Source organism: Lolium rigidum, chromosome 6, assembly GCF_022539505.1.
Source record: "Lolium rigidum isolate FL_2022 chromosome 6, APGP_CSIRO_Lrig_0.1, whole genome shotgun sequence".
NCBI classification, from domain to species: Eukaryota; Viridiplantae; Streptophyta; class Magnoliopsida; order Poales; family Poaceae; genus Lolium; species Lolium rigidum.
The window spans coordinates 15611689-15627451 of NC_061513.1; the positions used below are offsets into that span (position 1 = coordinate 15611689).

At 46.7% G+C, this 15763-nt stretch overlaps 2 protein-coding genes across 2 annotated transcripts; one reads left to right on the forward strand and one right to left on the reverse strand.

The window, feature by feature from the left end:
* Positions 1 to 6261: 6261 nt before the first annotated feature.
* Positions 6262 to 8449, forward strand: LOC124659608 (acetolactate synthase 1, chloroplastic). Its single transcript, XM_047197442.1, has one exon. It carries the CDS (start codon positions 6272 to 6274, stop codon positions 8198 to 8200), a length of 1929 nt encoding a protein of 642 aa, XP_047053398.1. The 5' UTR covers positions 6262 to 6271; the 3' UTR covers positions 8201 to 8449.
* A 2472-nt stretch (positions 8450 to 10921) lies between these two features.
* Positions 10922 to 14719, reverse strand: LOC124662196 (protein PLASTID MOVEMENT IMPAIRED 1-RELATED 1-like). Its single transcript, XM_047200066.1, has 3 exons — positions 14558 to 14719; positions 12465 to 14440; positions 10922 to 12378 (listed from the first exon to the last, which is right to left on the reverse strand). The coding sequence occupies exons 1-3, from the start codon at positions 14717 to 14719 to the stop codon at positions 11247 to 11249; spliced, it is 3270 nt and encodes a 1089-aa protein (XP_047056022.1). The 3' UTR covers positions 10922 to 11246.
* Between the last annotated feature and the right edge of the window lie 1044 nt (positions 14720 to 15763).

Below are 15763 nucleotides of genomic sequence, written 5' to 3' on the forward strand. Positions count from 1 at the left end.
GTGCATAGGAACACTAGCTTTCCTAGACTTACTAGGATGTGAAACAATATTAGAAGCATCTTCACACAAAATGATGTGACCGTCTTCTACATTTTCAGTCACAAGATCTTTAACTATTGCAATAGCAGGTTCAACATTTATTTGCTCCTCATGTTCTATAGGTTTCTTTGCACTTTTATTAACCACACTAGTTATAATAGAATACTCCCTCATTTTAGCAGGGAAAGGAGTTTTTTCAATATAAGCTTCAGGAAGAATATGATCAACAGCTTTAATTTCAACACTTTTACCTATAGGTGAATCAGTTTTATCTTTATAAGGTTCATGATACTTATTAAATTTCTTCCTAGGCAATTCAAAATGAGAGGCAAAAGCTTTATAAAAATTTGCAACAACTTGAGAGTCAAGACCATAAGTAGCACTCATATTACGAAATTTATCAGTATCCATAAAAGTTTCAATGCATTCATAATCATAATTTATACCTGACTCTCTGCCTTTGTCGTTCTCCCATCCTTCAGTATTCTCTTGGATCCAATCAAGAAGGTCCCATTTAAACTCTTCTTTGTTGCGCGTGAATGATCCAGAACAAGTAGTATCCAGCAAGGTTTTATCTTGAAAAGAAAGTCTTGCATAGAAATTATCAATGATGATATTACCATGAAGCTCATGAATGGGGCATTTGAGCATTAAAGACTTCAACCTCCCCCATGCTTGGGCAATAATCTCTCCATCATGAGGCCAAAAATTATATATGCGGTTCCGGTCTTTATGAATTTCACTTGGAGGATAGAATTTAGAATAAAATAGAGGCACAATATCCTTCCAATCAAGAGAGTTCCCATTCTTCAGCAATTTATACCAATGCGCCGCTTACCGTACAGCGATATAGAGAATAGTTTCTTCCTAACTTCATCCATAGAAATACCTGCACACTTGAATAACCCGCATAATTCATGTAAAAACAATAAATGATCTCCAGGATGGACAGTTCCATCCCCTTCATAGCGGTTATCCACAACACGTTCAATAATTTTCATAGGTATTTTATACGGAATCTCTTTCTCACCTGGCGCCTCATCCACTACCGTTGCAGTAGTAGTAGATTTTCCAAATAGGAATTCAAGAGAAGATCTCTCCATAATGAATTATAGCAGCAGGCAGAAATAAAACAGCACGTACAGTAAAAGTTTTCCTTACCAGTAGCGCTTCACTCCCCGACAACGGCGCCAGAAAATAGTCTTGATGACACACAAGTATAGGGGGTGTATCGTAGTACTTTCGATAAATAAGAGTGTCGAACCCAACGAGGAGCAGAAGGTGTTGACAAGCAGTTTCGATGAAGGATTCACTGTAAATGCTCACAGACAAGTTTTCGGGGGTTTTGATATAGCGGATAAATAAAGTACAAGTAAGTAAAATGCGAGAGTAATAATTGCAGCGAGTGGCCCAATCCTTTTTAGCACAAAGGACAAGCCGGTTTGTTTACTTATGATGACCAAACGTTCTTGAGGACACACGGGAATTTAGTCTAGTGCTTTCGCTTCATGTAGTTGATTAATCTTCATTGTTTTGATAAGTGTTGTGTGGGTGAACCTATGCTAATGCATCGCCCTTCCTAGGACTAATACATACTTGTGATTAAACCCCTTGCAAGCATCCGCAAATACAAGAAAGTAATTAAGATAAATCTAACCACAGACCTTAAACTCGAGATCCCGCTATCCCTCATGCATTGATATACCAACGGGGGTTCGAGTTGCTCGTCACTCCGCAACCCCACAATTAGCAAACGAATACAAGATGCATTCCCCTAGGCCCATAAAGGTGAAGTATCATGTAGTCGACGTTCACATGACACCACTAGAAGAATAACACCACAACTTAAATATCAAACCATTAAATATTACGCAACATAGTTCACTACTAACATTTAGACTTCACCCATGTCCTCAAGAACTAAACGAACTACTCACAAGACATCATATGGAACATGATCAGAGGTGATATGATGATGAATAACAATCTGAACATAAACCTTGGTTCAATGGTTTCACTCAATAGCATCAATAACAAGGAGTAATCAATACCGGAGAGTTTCCCCTATGAAATAATCAAGATTCAACCTTAGATGTTACAGCGGAGACGAGGTGCAGCGGTGGAGATGATGGTGTCGGCGGTGGAGATGATGGTGATGATGATCCCAATGAAGTCCAGCTCGATGACGGTGACGATAGCGACGATTTCCCCCTCCGGGAGGGAATTTCCCCGGCAGATTTCAGCCTGCCGGAGAGCTCTTTTCTCTCTGGTGTTTCTCCGCCCCGCAGAGGCGGCTGTGTCTATTCTCGATGTCTCTGTACACCTTAGGGTTCTCGGGAGATGAAGTACGCGAAGGAGAGATGGGCGAGGGGGGTCGTGGGCCCCCTCCCCACATGGCGGCGCGACCAGGGTGGAGCCCGCGCCGGCCTATGGGGGGGGCCCATGGCGGCCCTCCTCGGCCTCCCCTTTTGGCTGTGCCCGTCTTCTGGAATAATAAGAGCTTCGGTATATTTTTCGTCAATTGTTGATCTTCAGAAATACTGTATCCTGACGGTGCTTTTTCCAGCAGAATCCTGACTCCGGTGAGTAATTCTCCAATAATCATGAAACATGCAAAATAGGTGAAATAACATAAGTATCATCTCTAAATATGAAATATATCAATGAATAACAGTAAATTATGATATAAAATAGTGATGCAAAATGGACGTATCAAGGTACATAAAGAATTCTTCATTTGATTGCATGCTCTAAACCTTAGTCAAACATAGCTCAACTCATGAGACTATCATGACACCGGTTGAGAGCCATATCTTGAATTCTTCTCTTGAAATCACACTCTCAAGATCTTGATCATATAATATTCTTCTCTTCAAATCGATGATCTTGATGCCAATACCAAAGGTATATATTTATCTTTATGGCATCCACACTTGAATCCAACACATGGACTATAAGAAATACATATGTAACATTCCTTCATATAAACACAATGAAAACATTAGTCTATAGAGGATTATCATTAATTACCAAAACAAACATAGGGGCAATGTACCATCACAATGGTGTGAGAGCAAAACAAGTAGAATAGAACATTAGAGTAACTTGGTTTGTTGCCACATGATTAAATCCAGGCTCTCCAACACACTTTCTTTTCCTTGTTTTTCAAGAACTCGCGCTCATTACTAATCTAAATCATGCCAAAAGGTGTAAAGTTGAAAACTAGACTAAGTAGACCTAGAAGGAACACTCTTGACTAACCATGGCCTTTTGAAGCACTTTGTATGGTTTAACAATTTATCATAGTGGTCAGAGGAGAGCCTCAACTTTGTTTGCAACGATGCCCATGGAGGAGCTAAAATATTAACCGTCATAACATTGTTGTTACATACATTTAATCAAATCATTGCCAAAATCTGAGATTTCTGTCTTGGTAGATCCTTTAGAGGCCAACAGAGTTGTTAACAATATCCATGGTTTACGCGAGTGGTGCAAGACACAAATAAAGCAACAAAACATCTAGATTTAGTTTGAGAAAAACGGTATTTGGCATGGATCTCAACTACCACAAAACATGGTTCCATTGAACAACTCTTTTCAAGTGTGCCATCAAGTCTATTGTTAGGTTCTATGGGGTCAAGTTATCCAGTATTAAATCTTACAAGAAAATTACTCGATGCCCAAAACATTATTTTCTTAAAAGTTTCCCATAGGGTTTTTCAACTCTTCTTCTTCTTCTTCTTCAGATTTTTGAACTTGCGATCTAGTTCATAAGACAAACCTAACTTAAGAAGGCTCTCATGGGACAAAATTTAATCGATAATTTAACCAAACAAATAATCTTATAATCTTGCATAAACTTATGAGAAAGGTGATGATGTGAATATTATACCTTCTTGCTTTGGTTTGGCTTTGCACTTGGGTTGCTATTATTGTTGTGCTACCCATTTGTAGTTCTCTTGGAGCAAATAACTAGTGAAAATCCAAAGATAAAACGAGAGAAGGCTTCACAAAATAAAACAAAAGGGGTACTACTTTTTTGTGTTTTCCTTTATCAATGCAAAACTGAAAATAAACATGCAACTAAAGAGAAACAAAATAAATCAAAAGAAGGAACAAAAATATGAATGCAAAGGTGGAGGATTTTAACCTCCCACAAGCTTAGGCTTCTAGTCTAACTTGGTCTATTGGATGTCTTCGGGCAGTAGTGTTGGTGCATACAAGAAGTTGGGGTTGAAGTTGGTCATGAAGTTGGAGAAGTTCTGGGAGAGGAGGTCGACGTTGATGGCCACTTGGTGCAGAGTGTCCTCCACATTCTCTTGGTGCGCCAACGCCTCAAACCGACCGATGTTCAGGGGCATGTTACTGTGGTGGTATTGGATGATGTTGCCAATCCCCCACGCTTGTCCAGCTTGCGTCCAATCTTGATGTCATGAATGCTGCTACCCTGTGGCTTCCTCCCAAGGATAATCTTCTTCTCCCTCTTCAGCAGGAGGTAGCTCTCGTCCCTCCGCAATCCTTGCGACACACATCTCTTATGGGGTTAAGACCCAGGTAATCCTGGCAGCCAAAGAAGAAGCTTGCAAAAAAGGGAGCACTTCTTACTCATTAGGTTATTGGTTAGACTCATAAACAAATTGAAAGGCATCTTCATGGCAGTTAGCTCTATGAACTCCCAAAAACTGACATATAATCATATAGTTCTCATCCATAATTGTACCACTTGCAACAACGGTCATCTAGGGGAGTTGGATGTTCTCAAGATAGGAGGTATGAGTGACTAGCCCACCACGATGGATAGCACCATAAGAAGCCCACCTTTGACGATGAAAATGTGCACACAAAAGATAACCAAGGTTTGGTCTTGCACTTGGTTATTCCCAAACAATGCTTGGTGAATAACACAAATGTCAAGGCTAGTGATGCAACCCATGTGCCCCCTTCCAAAAATGGATTAGCACAAAAATATGTCAAATAGCGAATAGCAGGGTTTTGGATAGTAGAAACTTTGTTTCGAATATACTTCCTATCCTGGTGGACTAAGATTTTCTCCTAGGTGCTAGCAGCGTCTAGTAGCAATGCATTAGAAACAGTTGAACCGACTTCCCCATCTTTAGGAAAGCCAAAGATGTCACAAAACTCATGAAGTGATGTAGGTTGGTATTCCCGATCGATAGGGAATTCGACCCAATAATTACCAGAGGCTTCGCGGATGTTGTCCTTGAAGGTGGCCATGAACTCGTGGGTGATGCTGGCTTAGGTGTCCCTGCGTAGCCTCGAGAACTTCCCAAGTACCGCGTGGTTGGCCATCATGTTGAAGTCTGAAAGGGGGTTCTACAATTTTTAAAAATTCTCTTGCAATTTTAGGATTTGCGGAAATGTAATCAAACGTGTCAAATATTTGCTAGTCATTTAGCTTGAAACCAAATGGAAGCCAATGGGTTTGCCAAAATTTTGGAGGTACCGTGGCCTACAATCCAAACAACCACAAGTTGCCAATATTTTGGCTATGCCCTATATTTGGCCATGCCAATATTTTGGCCGGGTTAGAGTGGGCGCAATCTAAATAGCGCCTTGGTTATCCGTGGGAGAAAAATACTAGAGCAGGGATAGTTGTTGTGACCTCGGTATTCGACGCCGAAGTTGAGCTTCATGACTACAGGGTGGGCCCCGATGAACTTGGGGAAGTCCGACGACGTTTTACCGGCCCGATGCCACCAAAGCTGACCTTCTCGCCATCGCCACCGCTCATCTTTTTTTCGGTGTGTGTCTTGTTCGTGTGCGGGTCTCGCGCTAGGATCCGACGACTCCAAGAAAAGAACAAGACTTTGTTGGGCTTGCGGAGTTAATATTCAGTTTTTTCGGGCCTCAAATTGCCAGACTTCCAATCTAGACCCGTTATAGGTGGACCCTACGTGTCAACGCCAACACGGCTGCGATTCACGCGCCGCTGCAAATCTTCATTGTATCCTTCTACAGTTCTACTATATACCGACGCAGGTGGTGAACAGCCTAGCTAATTGTCACCGACAGATGGGTCCAAACCAGGATAAGGCCCATATGTCATTGCGTGTAGTGCATAACCGGGTTGGCCCACCCCACCCCCCCCCCCATCCCATCTGAACCACACATCTGCCACGCCACGCGACTGCACCAAAGACAAAACACGCTCGCACCACCACTTCCATCCCCCTCTTTCTCCCTCGCCCAAACCCTCGCCGCCGCCGCCGCCATGGCCACTGCCACTTCCACAGCCGTCGCCTTCTCGGGTGCCACCGCCGCCTTGCCCAAACCACGCACTCTCCCGCGTCACCTACTGCCCTCCTCACGCCGCGCCCTCGCCGCCCCCATCAGGTGCTCCGCGGTGTCCCCTTCGCCTTCGCCCTCGCCCGCCCCTCCCGCCACCGCGCTCCGTCCATGGGGCCCGTCCGAGCCCCGCAAGGGCGCCGACATCCTCGTCGAGGCCCTCGAGCGCTGCGGCATCAGCGACGTCTTCGCCTACCCGGGCGGCGCCTCAATGGAGATCCACCAGGCGCTCACGCGCTCGCCGCTCATCACCAACCACCTCTTCCGCCACGAGCAGGGGGAGGCCTTCGCGGCGTCCGGGTACGCCCGCGCGTCCGGCCGCGTCGGGGTCTGCGTCGCCACCTCCGGCCCGGGGGCCACCAACCTCGTCTCCGCGCTCGCCGACGCCCTCCTCGACTCCATCCCCATGGTGGCCATCACGGGGCAGGTCCCGCGCCGCATGATCGGCACGGACGCCTTCCAGGAGACGCCCATCGTCGAGGTCACCCGCTCCATCACCAAGCACAACTACCTCGTCCTCGACGTCGAGGACATCCCCCGCGTCATCCAGGAGGCCTTCTTCCTCGCCTCCTCTGGCCGCCCGGGCCCGGTGCTCGTCGACATCCCCAAGGACATCCAGCAGCAGATGGCTGTGCCTGTCTGGGACGCGCCCATGAGTCTGCCAGGCTACATTGCCCGCCTGCCTAAGCCGCCGGCTACTGAATTGCTTGAGCAGGTCCTGCGTCTGGTTGGCGAGGCGAGACGCCCGATTCTCTATGTTGGCGGTGGCTGCTCTGCGTCCGGAGAGGAGCTGCGCCGCTTTGTTGAGCTCACCGGGATCCCAGTTACAACTACCCTCATGGGTCTTGGCAACTTCCCCAGCGACGACCCGCTGTCTCTGCGTATGCTTGGGATGCATGGCACTGTGTACGCAAACTACGCCGTAGATAAGGCTGACCTGTTGCTTGCGTTTGGTGTGAGGTTTGATGATCGCGTGACTGGGAAAATCGAGGCTTTTGCAAGCAGGTCCAAGATTGTGCACATTGACATTGATCCAGCTGAGATTGGCAAGAACAAGCAGCCGCATGTCTCCATTTGTGCAGATGTCAAGCTCGCTTTGCAGGGCATGAATGCTCTGCTAACTGGGAGCAAAGCACACAAGAGTTTCGATTTTGGTTCCTGGCATGAGGAGTTGGAGCAGCAGAAAAGGGAGTTTCCTCTGGGATACAAAACTTTCGGGGAGGCCATCCCACCGCAATATGCTATCCAGGTGCTGGATGAGCTCACCAAAGGCGAGGCCATCATTGCCACTGGTGTTGGGCAGCACCAGATGTGGGCGGCTCAGTATTACACTTACAAGCGCCCACGGCAGTGGCTGTCTTCGGCCGGTCTGGGGGCAATGGGGTTTGGGTTGCCAGCTGCAGCTGGCGCCGCTGTGGCTAACCCAGGGGTCACAGTTGTTGACATTGATGGGGATGGTAGCTTCCTCATGAACATTCAGGAGTTGGCGCTGATTCGTATTGAGAACCTCCCAGTTAAGGTGATGATATTGAACAACCAGCATCTTGGAATGGTGGTGCAGTGGGAGGACAGGTTTTACAAGGCCAATCGGGCGCATACATACCTTGGGAACCCAGAAAATGAGAGTGAGATATATCCAGATTTTGTGACCATTGCTAAAGGGTTCAATGTTCCTGCAGTTCGGGTGACAAAGAGGAGTGAAGTCCGTGCAGCCATCAAGAAGATGCTTGAGACTCCTGGGCCATACTTGTTGGATATCATCGTCCCTCACCAGGAGCATGTGCTGCCTATGATCCCTAGCGGTGGTGCTTTTAAGGACATTATCATGGAAGGTGATGGCAGGATTGCGTATTAATCGGAACTTCTGCAAGAGCTCGACCTACAAGACCTACAAGTGCAATATGCCTGATCAGCATGATGCTGGTGTATGTTATATCCATGTGTTCGCTAATTTGCTTGTTTGATGAGCTTGGTTTGGTAGTCTTACCTAGCTCTGAACCTTCTAGGTTTTCTAGTCTGTTCTTTTCCGTAGGCATATGCTGTCATAAGAGATCATGCAAGTTTCTTGTCCTACATATCAATAATAAGTACTTTCATGGAATAATTCTCAGTATTTTAGTTCCAAGTCTTCTCGCCATGTTTGGTTACTTGTACTAAGTGCATGTGTAAATGTATGTTGTCCCGATGGGAGATCAACGACAAGTTCTGGACTGGGAAATCAGACGAGTTTGGGTGGAAGGAGAACATATGCATAGACCTATGTCCATATCATCGTTGACTACGAGACACAGAATTTGAACAATATATGCTACTTGTTCACTTGTGTGTGAGGTACATGATGAAGAATCTCTTTGGAATATGGGTTTTATTGTAGATAAAAGAAGACAATCTTTCAGAGAGAATATCCTCATAGATTTTTCAAGGATACTTTTGGATATCATGTATTACATGTAGGCATGCAAGTGCCTGGTGAAGTATGCTTAAACCATAACAGTTTTAATTTATCATGATAGATCTCCACAAAATAGCCAGAATCGTTGTGCCTAAATAAGTAATGTTTTCTTTGGGGCTAGCACAGATGAAGGTGCCCAACTTTATTTCACTTTTAGGCACAGATTTCTCCCTTATTTTGTAGTCCTTTATTTCTTACTCTAGGTTTTAACAGATCTTTTGCTAATGGTTCACTTCGATTTTGAGCTCTTTCTGTTTCGTAGGATAATATCTTAGGCTAATGTAATACAAGCCTTGATATGTATGTGCGCGTGTCTTCTAGTCTTGAATGTTATATTTACTCAAAAGTCTTCGTACCCACGGGTGAATCCAGGAGCGATGTTGATGCATTCAGCTTTTGCGGATTGATGTTGGTTAGATGGATCTGGATGGACCAATGTTAGTTTTAGCTCTGCGTGAGTGGTTACCTTATATTTCCAAGCTTCATGTTCAGTGGACCTTGGTGGAGACTCATGTAGCCTCTGTACATTCGTTCTTGGTATATGAATTCTTAAATATATTTATATATGAATGCTAAGCTCCATGGTGAAGCACAATTCTGTCTTTCATTACTTCTCTCGTGGGGCTGTTGTTCTCTGTTAATAAAAAGTCTTCACATGTAGCATACCTGTAAGATATTGATTGGTGTTGACTGTGCAGGAGCTTTGAGTTTAGGAACCAAGTGCAAACTTTATTTGTAAAACCAAGAATATTAAGTAAGGTATATTTTTTACAAATTAGCATCTGTATCTATCTGGTGTAACAATCGAAGAGAGGTATTGTTGTTTTTGTTAAGTTCATACCTTTACGTGTTACTTAGATTCACGCAAATGTACATACCACTGAATATCGTGTTTGTTTGGGGTCGCGCAGCTAGCAAGCTGTGCCTTCTTTACATCTGTTGCTCTTGGCATAACGGTGTTAGCTATTGTAATGTATTTTCCTGATTGTATAAGCGTTTGGTACTCCGTTCGTGATTTTGTTTGCTCTTATCCTAATTTCACTCTTATCTGTTTCGTTTTGTAAAATTTTAAAAACATATTATTATTTTCCTGCCTGTTTTTTATTGTCGTTATACGAAATGTAAATAGTGGTGAATTCCACGGGCACAACTCTTAATCTAGTATCTCTACAGCTGTAAGAACATTGCAAGGATTGAATTCTCTACGGAAATAAAGAATTTTTGACATTTTCAGAATTTCGGGAAGTCACATCAATGATTTTGTCAACCTATTAAAGAAACTTTCAGGAGTGTACTGTCCTTCATGGTTTCAGATATTTCCGAACGAGTAAAATATCATGACAGCGGAAGGCTCCCTTGCTGTGCGTTGCCCTCTGAACTTGTAAGAACCGTATTTTGCATCTTCCTTGCAAGTGCAGCAATAGATCTCCAATAGCAGCGAGTTAACCATTGACAGGGCATCAGAAGTCCAAAACTCATAAGCACTGTACATTTTTTTTTTTGTAGAAATGGCATGCATCCGAGGGTGGATGATGAATTGTGATCAAGCGTCCACGTGATGTGATCTGATTTGTGATAGCACATGAGTTGTCCCATTAGAAAATTCGCCACAACTCCCTAGTTTTGCTTTTCACATCATTTTAGTGTGTGCTGGTCCGGTAGCTCCATAAACAAAGCGATCATGTCCACGGCAAAAATCACAGCTAACCACAGCTTCTAAGATCGTGGGAGCCCCCACTGAATCATAATTACATCTACGCTACAGCCTGAACATGGGTGGCATATACTCGTATCCTGTTGTTTAGGCGCAGTCCAAAGAACCAAACATCCTTCACAGCTGCAAAAAAGAGATTTGATTTTACTGAAACCAATGTAGGCATGTTTATGGGTTGCTGAATGACAGATCCACTTGGCATGTTTAACAAACCCTTATTTATTTATTTATTTATTTATTTATTTATTTACAAACGATAAAACCTCAGAACACTAGGCCAAAACTTCTGTGAGGAATACATCTACAGCTCTATGTGTTTGACATGATCTATGGTTTTAAGAGGTTCATGGAAACATAACAATCATTGTGATAGTTGATAACTGGCAGACAAAAAAAAGATGAAAGACCGATTTAACAAGTTGTGAGCAGATGCAGTTACACTATATCAGAAGATAGAACTGCACCTTCTTGGGCAGAAAAAACGCTTTTGAAACTGTAGCACGAGAAAAACTAGTTTGTCACTACAATCAAGCGCAGGCGAGCTCAAAAGAAGTACAAGCCAGCTCGGGGCACATGTAAAGAGGTCTGATAGGAGATGATTCAGTACGCGAACGAACTGGATTTACATGATTTAACAGTCTAGTAGGAGCATTTGGTACAAAAGATGGACCACCCCAAACCTGGCACCCCTTGACATTCATTCAAGAACTACCTACCCAGAATTGATAATATCTGTCACCGAAATCTCTTATCCTTTTGGAGGAGGATATTTGGGTTCCTCTTAGATCCTGTTAGCTCACCCCATCTCGTCTCTGGTCCATGAACGCGTGAAGAAATGCTCCAGAGGGTGTCTCCTTGCTGGCCAGCCGCATCTTTCGTTGGCTTTGCAATAGCTTTGGATTTCATCAGAGGATTCTTGTTTCCTTTACCCATGCCAGCTCCTAGCAGCCATCTTGAGCCAGCTTGCTGCTGTGTTTGATTACCCCATGGTTTTGTCTTCTCAGGCTCACTCTTAAAGCCAGCTACATGCACTTCTGTGACTTTAAACTGAGGTACAGAATCTTCCTCCTCAATCTTTTCTTCAGCAACCAATGCTTTATCTAGAATCTCCTCAGTCTTGGGCTCCTCATAATATTCCTCGCTGTTGCCTTTCTCCGAAACAGCGGTGTATATCTTGGGCTTTGGAGGGATAAAAACCCTCTCCACTTGAATCAGAGAAAGCATCGGTGTGCCAACTGGCTCATAGTTACGTAGCGGGTCACGCAACTGAACCATAAGAGCAACTGTGAAGTTGTTCCCCAACAAACCCCATCTTCTACCAGATCTTCTGCTTTTTTTGTCCGCATTCTGGTTTTCAGCAAGTAGGTCCATTGATTTGGCATGGTGGGCAGCAAGTATTTTCGATGTACGGTCACTGAACTGTTCCTCTTCGTCGACCACTCCAGAATCAAGCCTCATCCACTCATCTAGAGTGATTGATAATCCCATTAATCCATCAACATCGCCACCACTTTGTTTAACATCCAGAAGCTGCAATCCTGCAGTCCCTTCTAACCCAAGGGTCCGTGTATTCTCTGCGCATTTTCCTTGCAGAGATGAAATCTCACCAACAGGGTGGGCACTGATATTGGAGGGTGCCTCTTCTTCAGACATGCCAGATTGTATCCTCAGACCCTCAATAGAAAGGGCTTCAATTTTTTCCATAGCTAATGGGGCAAGGTCCTCAAGTGAAACATATTCTGAAGCATTTATCCCACCCAATGATGATGACAGATCAGCACCTCTTCTTTTCTTCTTTTTTCCCGAGGGAGCATCACTGACCCCTCCTGCCAAAGCTTCCATGCTATGGTTCTCCAATAGGTCGTATCTGCATTTGTTAGAGCAATATGTTTTAGCCAGGGTAAATGGTTAAGTAGGAAGTCATGAGCAAGCATGACAAGAAAGATTTCTAACCTTCCAGCAGACTCTAGAGCAGGACAAGCCCCCCAGGCGAGCTGCTGCATCATTTTTCCATTCACATCTTCCAAGGGCATAAGTTTGTTTGCTTGCATTGATAGCTTTTCGATTCCAACTGAAGCTAGACCGTGCAATATCTCCATAATTCCAGAGCCCATTTCTGCTGGTAGCACGATTGGAGAAGAAGCCTGCATGACCAGGCTACAGTTGTTCTTTGCATTCTTGAAAAGAGCTGGATTCATCGACCGCAGAAATCCTCCATCTTCTGTCTGAATAAATGGGCCCAAACCATCAGCCAAAGGCGGCAGCTCTAGGGGCAGCTCAGGTGGTATGTCAATGGGGCTACCAAACCCACTTCTAGTTCCACGTGGGGAAGATTGGAAGGACTTCTCATTTATCCCGAACTGACGCATCAAAGCTTCAGCTTCCTGGTCTTCCAGTGACTTGGCTGTAAATGTGGCGTCTATGGGCGGAGCTGCATTCTGCAGCTCAAGTTCAGCCTCGTGTATGATTGCGGAGAGATCAAATTCCTCTGCAAAGTCGTCACAACTAGCTTCCTCCGCTCCATCTTCGAAATCCAAACCTAGAATACAGTCCCCAGATTCCAGAGCTTCTTTTTCGAATTGCTTCCAAAGCTTCTCTCTCGGCGACTCTGAATCACTGTCTGTGGTTGGCCCAAATGGGCTGTGCTCGATCCCAAGCATTTCCAAGAACTCGCTAGCAACAAAATCAGACGAAGCATCCACGCTGCGTGATCTGCTCTTCCTGCTGGCGGAATTGTAACCGTCTACCGCGCCCATGCAGCTCATTCGCCTAGACAGCTTATCGTCCACGGTGGGCGAATCAAATTCATCTGGCTCCACGATTGCGAATTTGTTGAACAAAGACTCCAGATCCTCCAGTTCTGCATCCTCTGCCAGCTGACCATCTTCTTCCAATGCAGAAGTAGGGAGCACGGCTGCTTGGACAGGCGCAGCCTGCTTGTCTCCCACATCGTCCGTTTCAGGAGCGACATCGCTGGGCTCCTCTTCCAGCTTCACTTCAACGGTGTCGTCGTCTTTAGCAGGATCGTCGCCAAAAAATGCAGGCTTGGTTGTTCCCTCTTCATTAGCTTCCCCATTAAAATTCTCTGCAGGATGAGCCACATAGTCAGGCTCGGCAGGTTTGAGCTGCTCTAGATCCTGGATGGCGACCTCAACTCCCTGCTCAACCACATTGAACTCTGCGCTGTAGCAATCGCCATCTGGGTGCGCAAAGTCCCCCTCCCCCTTCTTCACCTCCACCGACGTGCAATGCTTTGACTCCGGCGAACCATCCTCCTCGGGTTCTACTGCTGCCTTTGTGGCACCAAGACCTGCGTCACCAGCAAAGGCCAAGGCTTTGGCAGGCCTGGTGCTGGGCAAAACCTCGTGCAGCACCCTGACGACGTCCCGGGTCCGTGCAGGCACGGGCGTGGGCGCCTGCCGCGCCACGGAGCCGCGCCTCAGCCCGGCCACCTGCTGCTCCCCGGCGGCGGGCACGAGCGCGCACGCGAAGGTGACGTTGAGGCGCGCGCCGCGCGCGACGCCGGAGAGGCGGAAGCTGGTGGTCCACTTGCCGAACCCGGAGTCGCCGCCGTCGTCGAGGTCGTCGATGGAGAGCGGGAGGAGCCGGGTGAGGTCGACCTCGTGCCGGCCGAGCTCGAGCGCGGCGGCGTTGACGGCGACGGCGAAGGCCCGCGGCTCGTACTTGACCGCGTTCTTGGCCCCGCGCGAGAAGTAGACCGGGGAGCGCTGCGTGAGGGGTTCGTCGAAGGCGGCGGCGCCGAGGGCTGGGGGGACCGGGCGGGTGGAGGCGCTGGCGGAGAGGCGGCGGAAGTGGACGGTGAGCGGGGAGCCGTCGAGGGCGGTGGGGAGGTTGTCGATGGAGTGCACGTGTAGGGTGAAGGCGCAGTCCAGGCGGCGCCGGCCCAGGTGGGAGATGGCCGTCAGGGACTTTTTCCAGAAGGAGGAGGAGGAGGTGGTGGTGGTGGAGGAGGAGGAGGAGGTGGAGGGGGAGGGGAGGAGCTTGCGGGAGGAGGAGGGCTTGAGCTTGGGCTGCTTGTGGTCGGCGGTGGCAGATGGGGGCGGGAGCGGGAGCGGGAGCGAGCGGCGGCGGCGCGAGGGGTCGAGGGAGAGGGCCTTGTGGAGCGTGACGATGTCGCGCGCGAGGGCCGCGTCGCCCGCCTCCGCCGCGCGGTCGGCGGCCGCCGGCGGGGGGCGGCGCGAGGACATGAGGGTTGGGGATTTTTGGGGGAGAGACGGCGCGCGGCCGGCGACAGGCAGAAAGAAAGACAGGGGAGCGGAGCGGGTGCCTTGCGTTGTTCAGCTGGTTTGTTGTTGCCTTGTTGGTTTTGCAATCTTGTTGTTTACTGCTGGGTGGGCTTGGCCTTGCCGTCTCCGGTGCTTGCTTTGTTTTGGACTTTTGGCTTTGGGTAGCTGGAATTGGGATCTGGGGGATTCGAATTCTTGTCTTGCCTTGTGTGATGGGGATGGGGATGGGGATGGATTCGAAATGGAACAGTGCAATGGGAGCGTCCGAGTAGCTCGTGAAGAGAGAGGAGGACTCGTGGCGTGGGTTGCGTTGTCGTTGCGATCGTATATTCAAAGGTTTGGGGGTTGGGACGATGCAGATGCACATCAATTCGTGTGGTGATTGATTGAAGATTGTCTTGTCGAGTTTTTTATTCTCTCAACAAGGAAGTCGTGGTTGTGTAGCCAGTGCTTTATGGAAAAATTCAGTTTGCAATTTGACATCATGTAGCTGGAGTAGTTGTTTCTGTGGTACTAGGAGGATTCACAATGGGAAACTTGCGGTACCTACACAATAAAATGAATGTGGGTAGGTGGAAGTATAGGCCACCGAGTACAGCAAATGCTTAATTAAAATACTCCGTATGAAGAGACGTACATTTTCAATTGCCGGTTGACCCGAGTGTGCCAATCAGACTAGCTTTTCATCTCTAATAAAAACAGGATCGTAGTCGTAAGCCGTACTTCCGAACTGTGCGACACGACTAGGATATGATCCAACGATTCCAGCCAACTGTCCAAAGCTATAGCACGTTTCCTTCGTGGAACTGTATGTCAACACGTATGAGGACAATCCAGGCCATGATCTGATTTCAAATGTTTTCAATTCTTAGTAATTCATAACAAGATTCCAGGCCAGGCCTCCGGAGGAAAGCTCCTTTTCTCTTAATGGGGACTTAACGGATGATATACACTAAGTTTCTGCTGAAGAGAATGGTTTACTAACCGCACCTTATTCTGAGGAAG

What these genes read in the sequence shown, in the direction of transcription:
- LOC124662196 (XM_047200066.1), bottom strand. Translation starts at nt 14,719, where the DNA reads ATGTCCTCGCGCCGCCCCCCGCCGGCGGCCGCCGACCGCGCGGCGGAG. An exon ending in TCCCGCCCCCATCTGCCACC is followed by an intron (nt 14,441 to 14,557) that starts GCCGACCACAAG and finishes TTCTGGAAAAAG; the next exon opens with TCCCTGACGGCCATCTCCCA. An exon ending in GCTCTAGAGTCTGCTGGAAG is followed by an intron (nt 12,379 to 12,464) that starts GTTAGAAATCTT and finishes TAACAAATGCAG; the next exon opens with ATACGACCTATTGGAGAACC.
- LOC124659608 (XM_047197442.1), top strand. Translation starts at nt 6,272, where the DNA reads ATGGCCACTGCCACTTCCACAGCCGTCGCCTTCTCGGGTGCCACCGCC.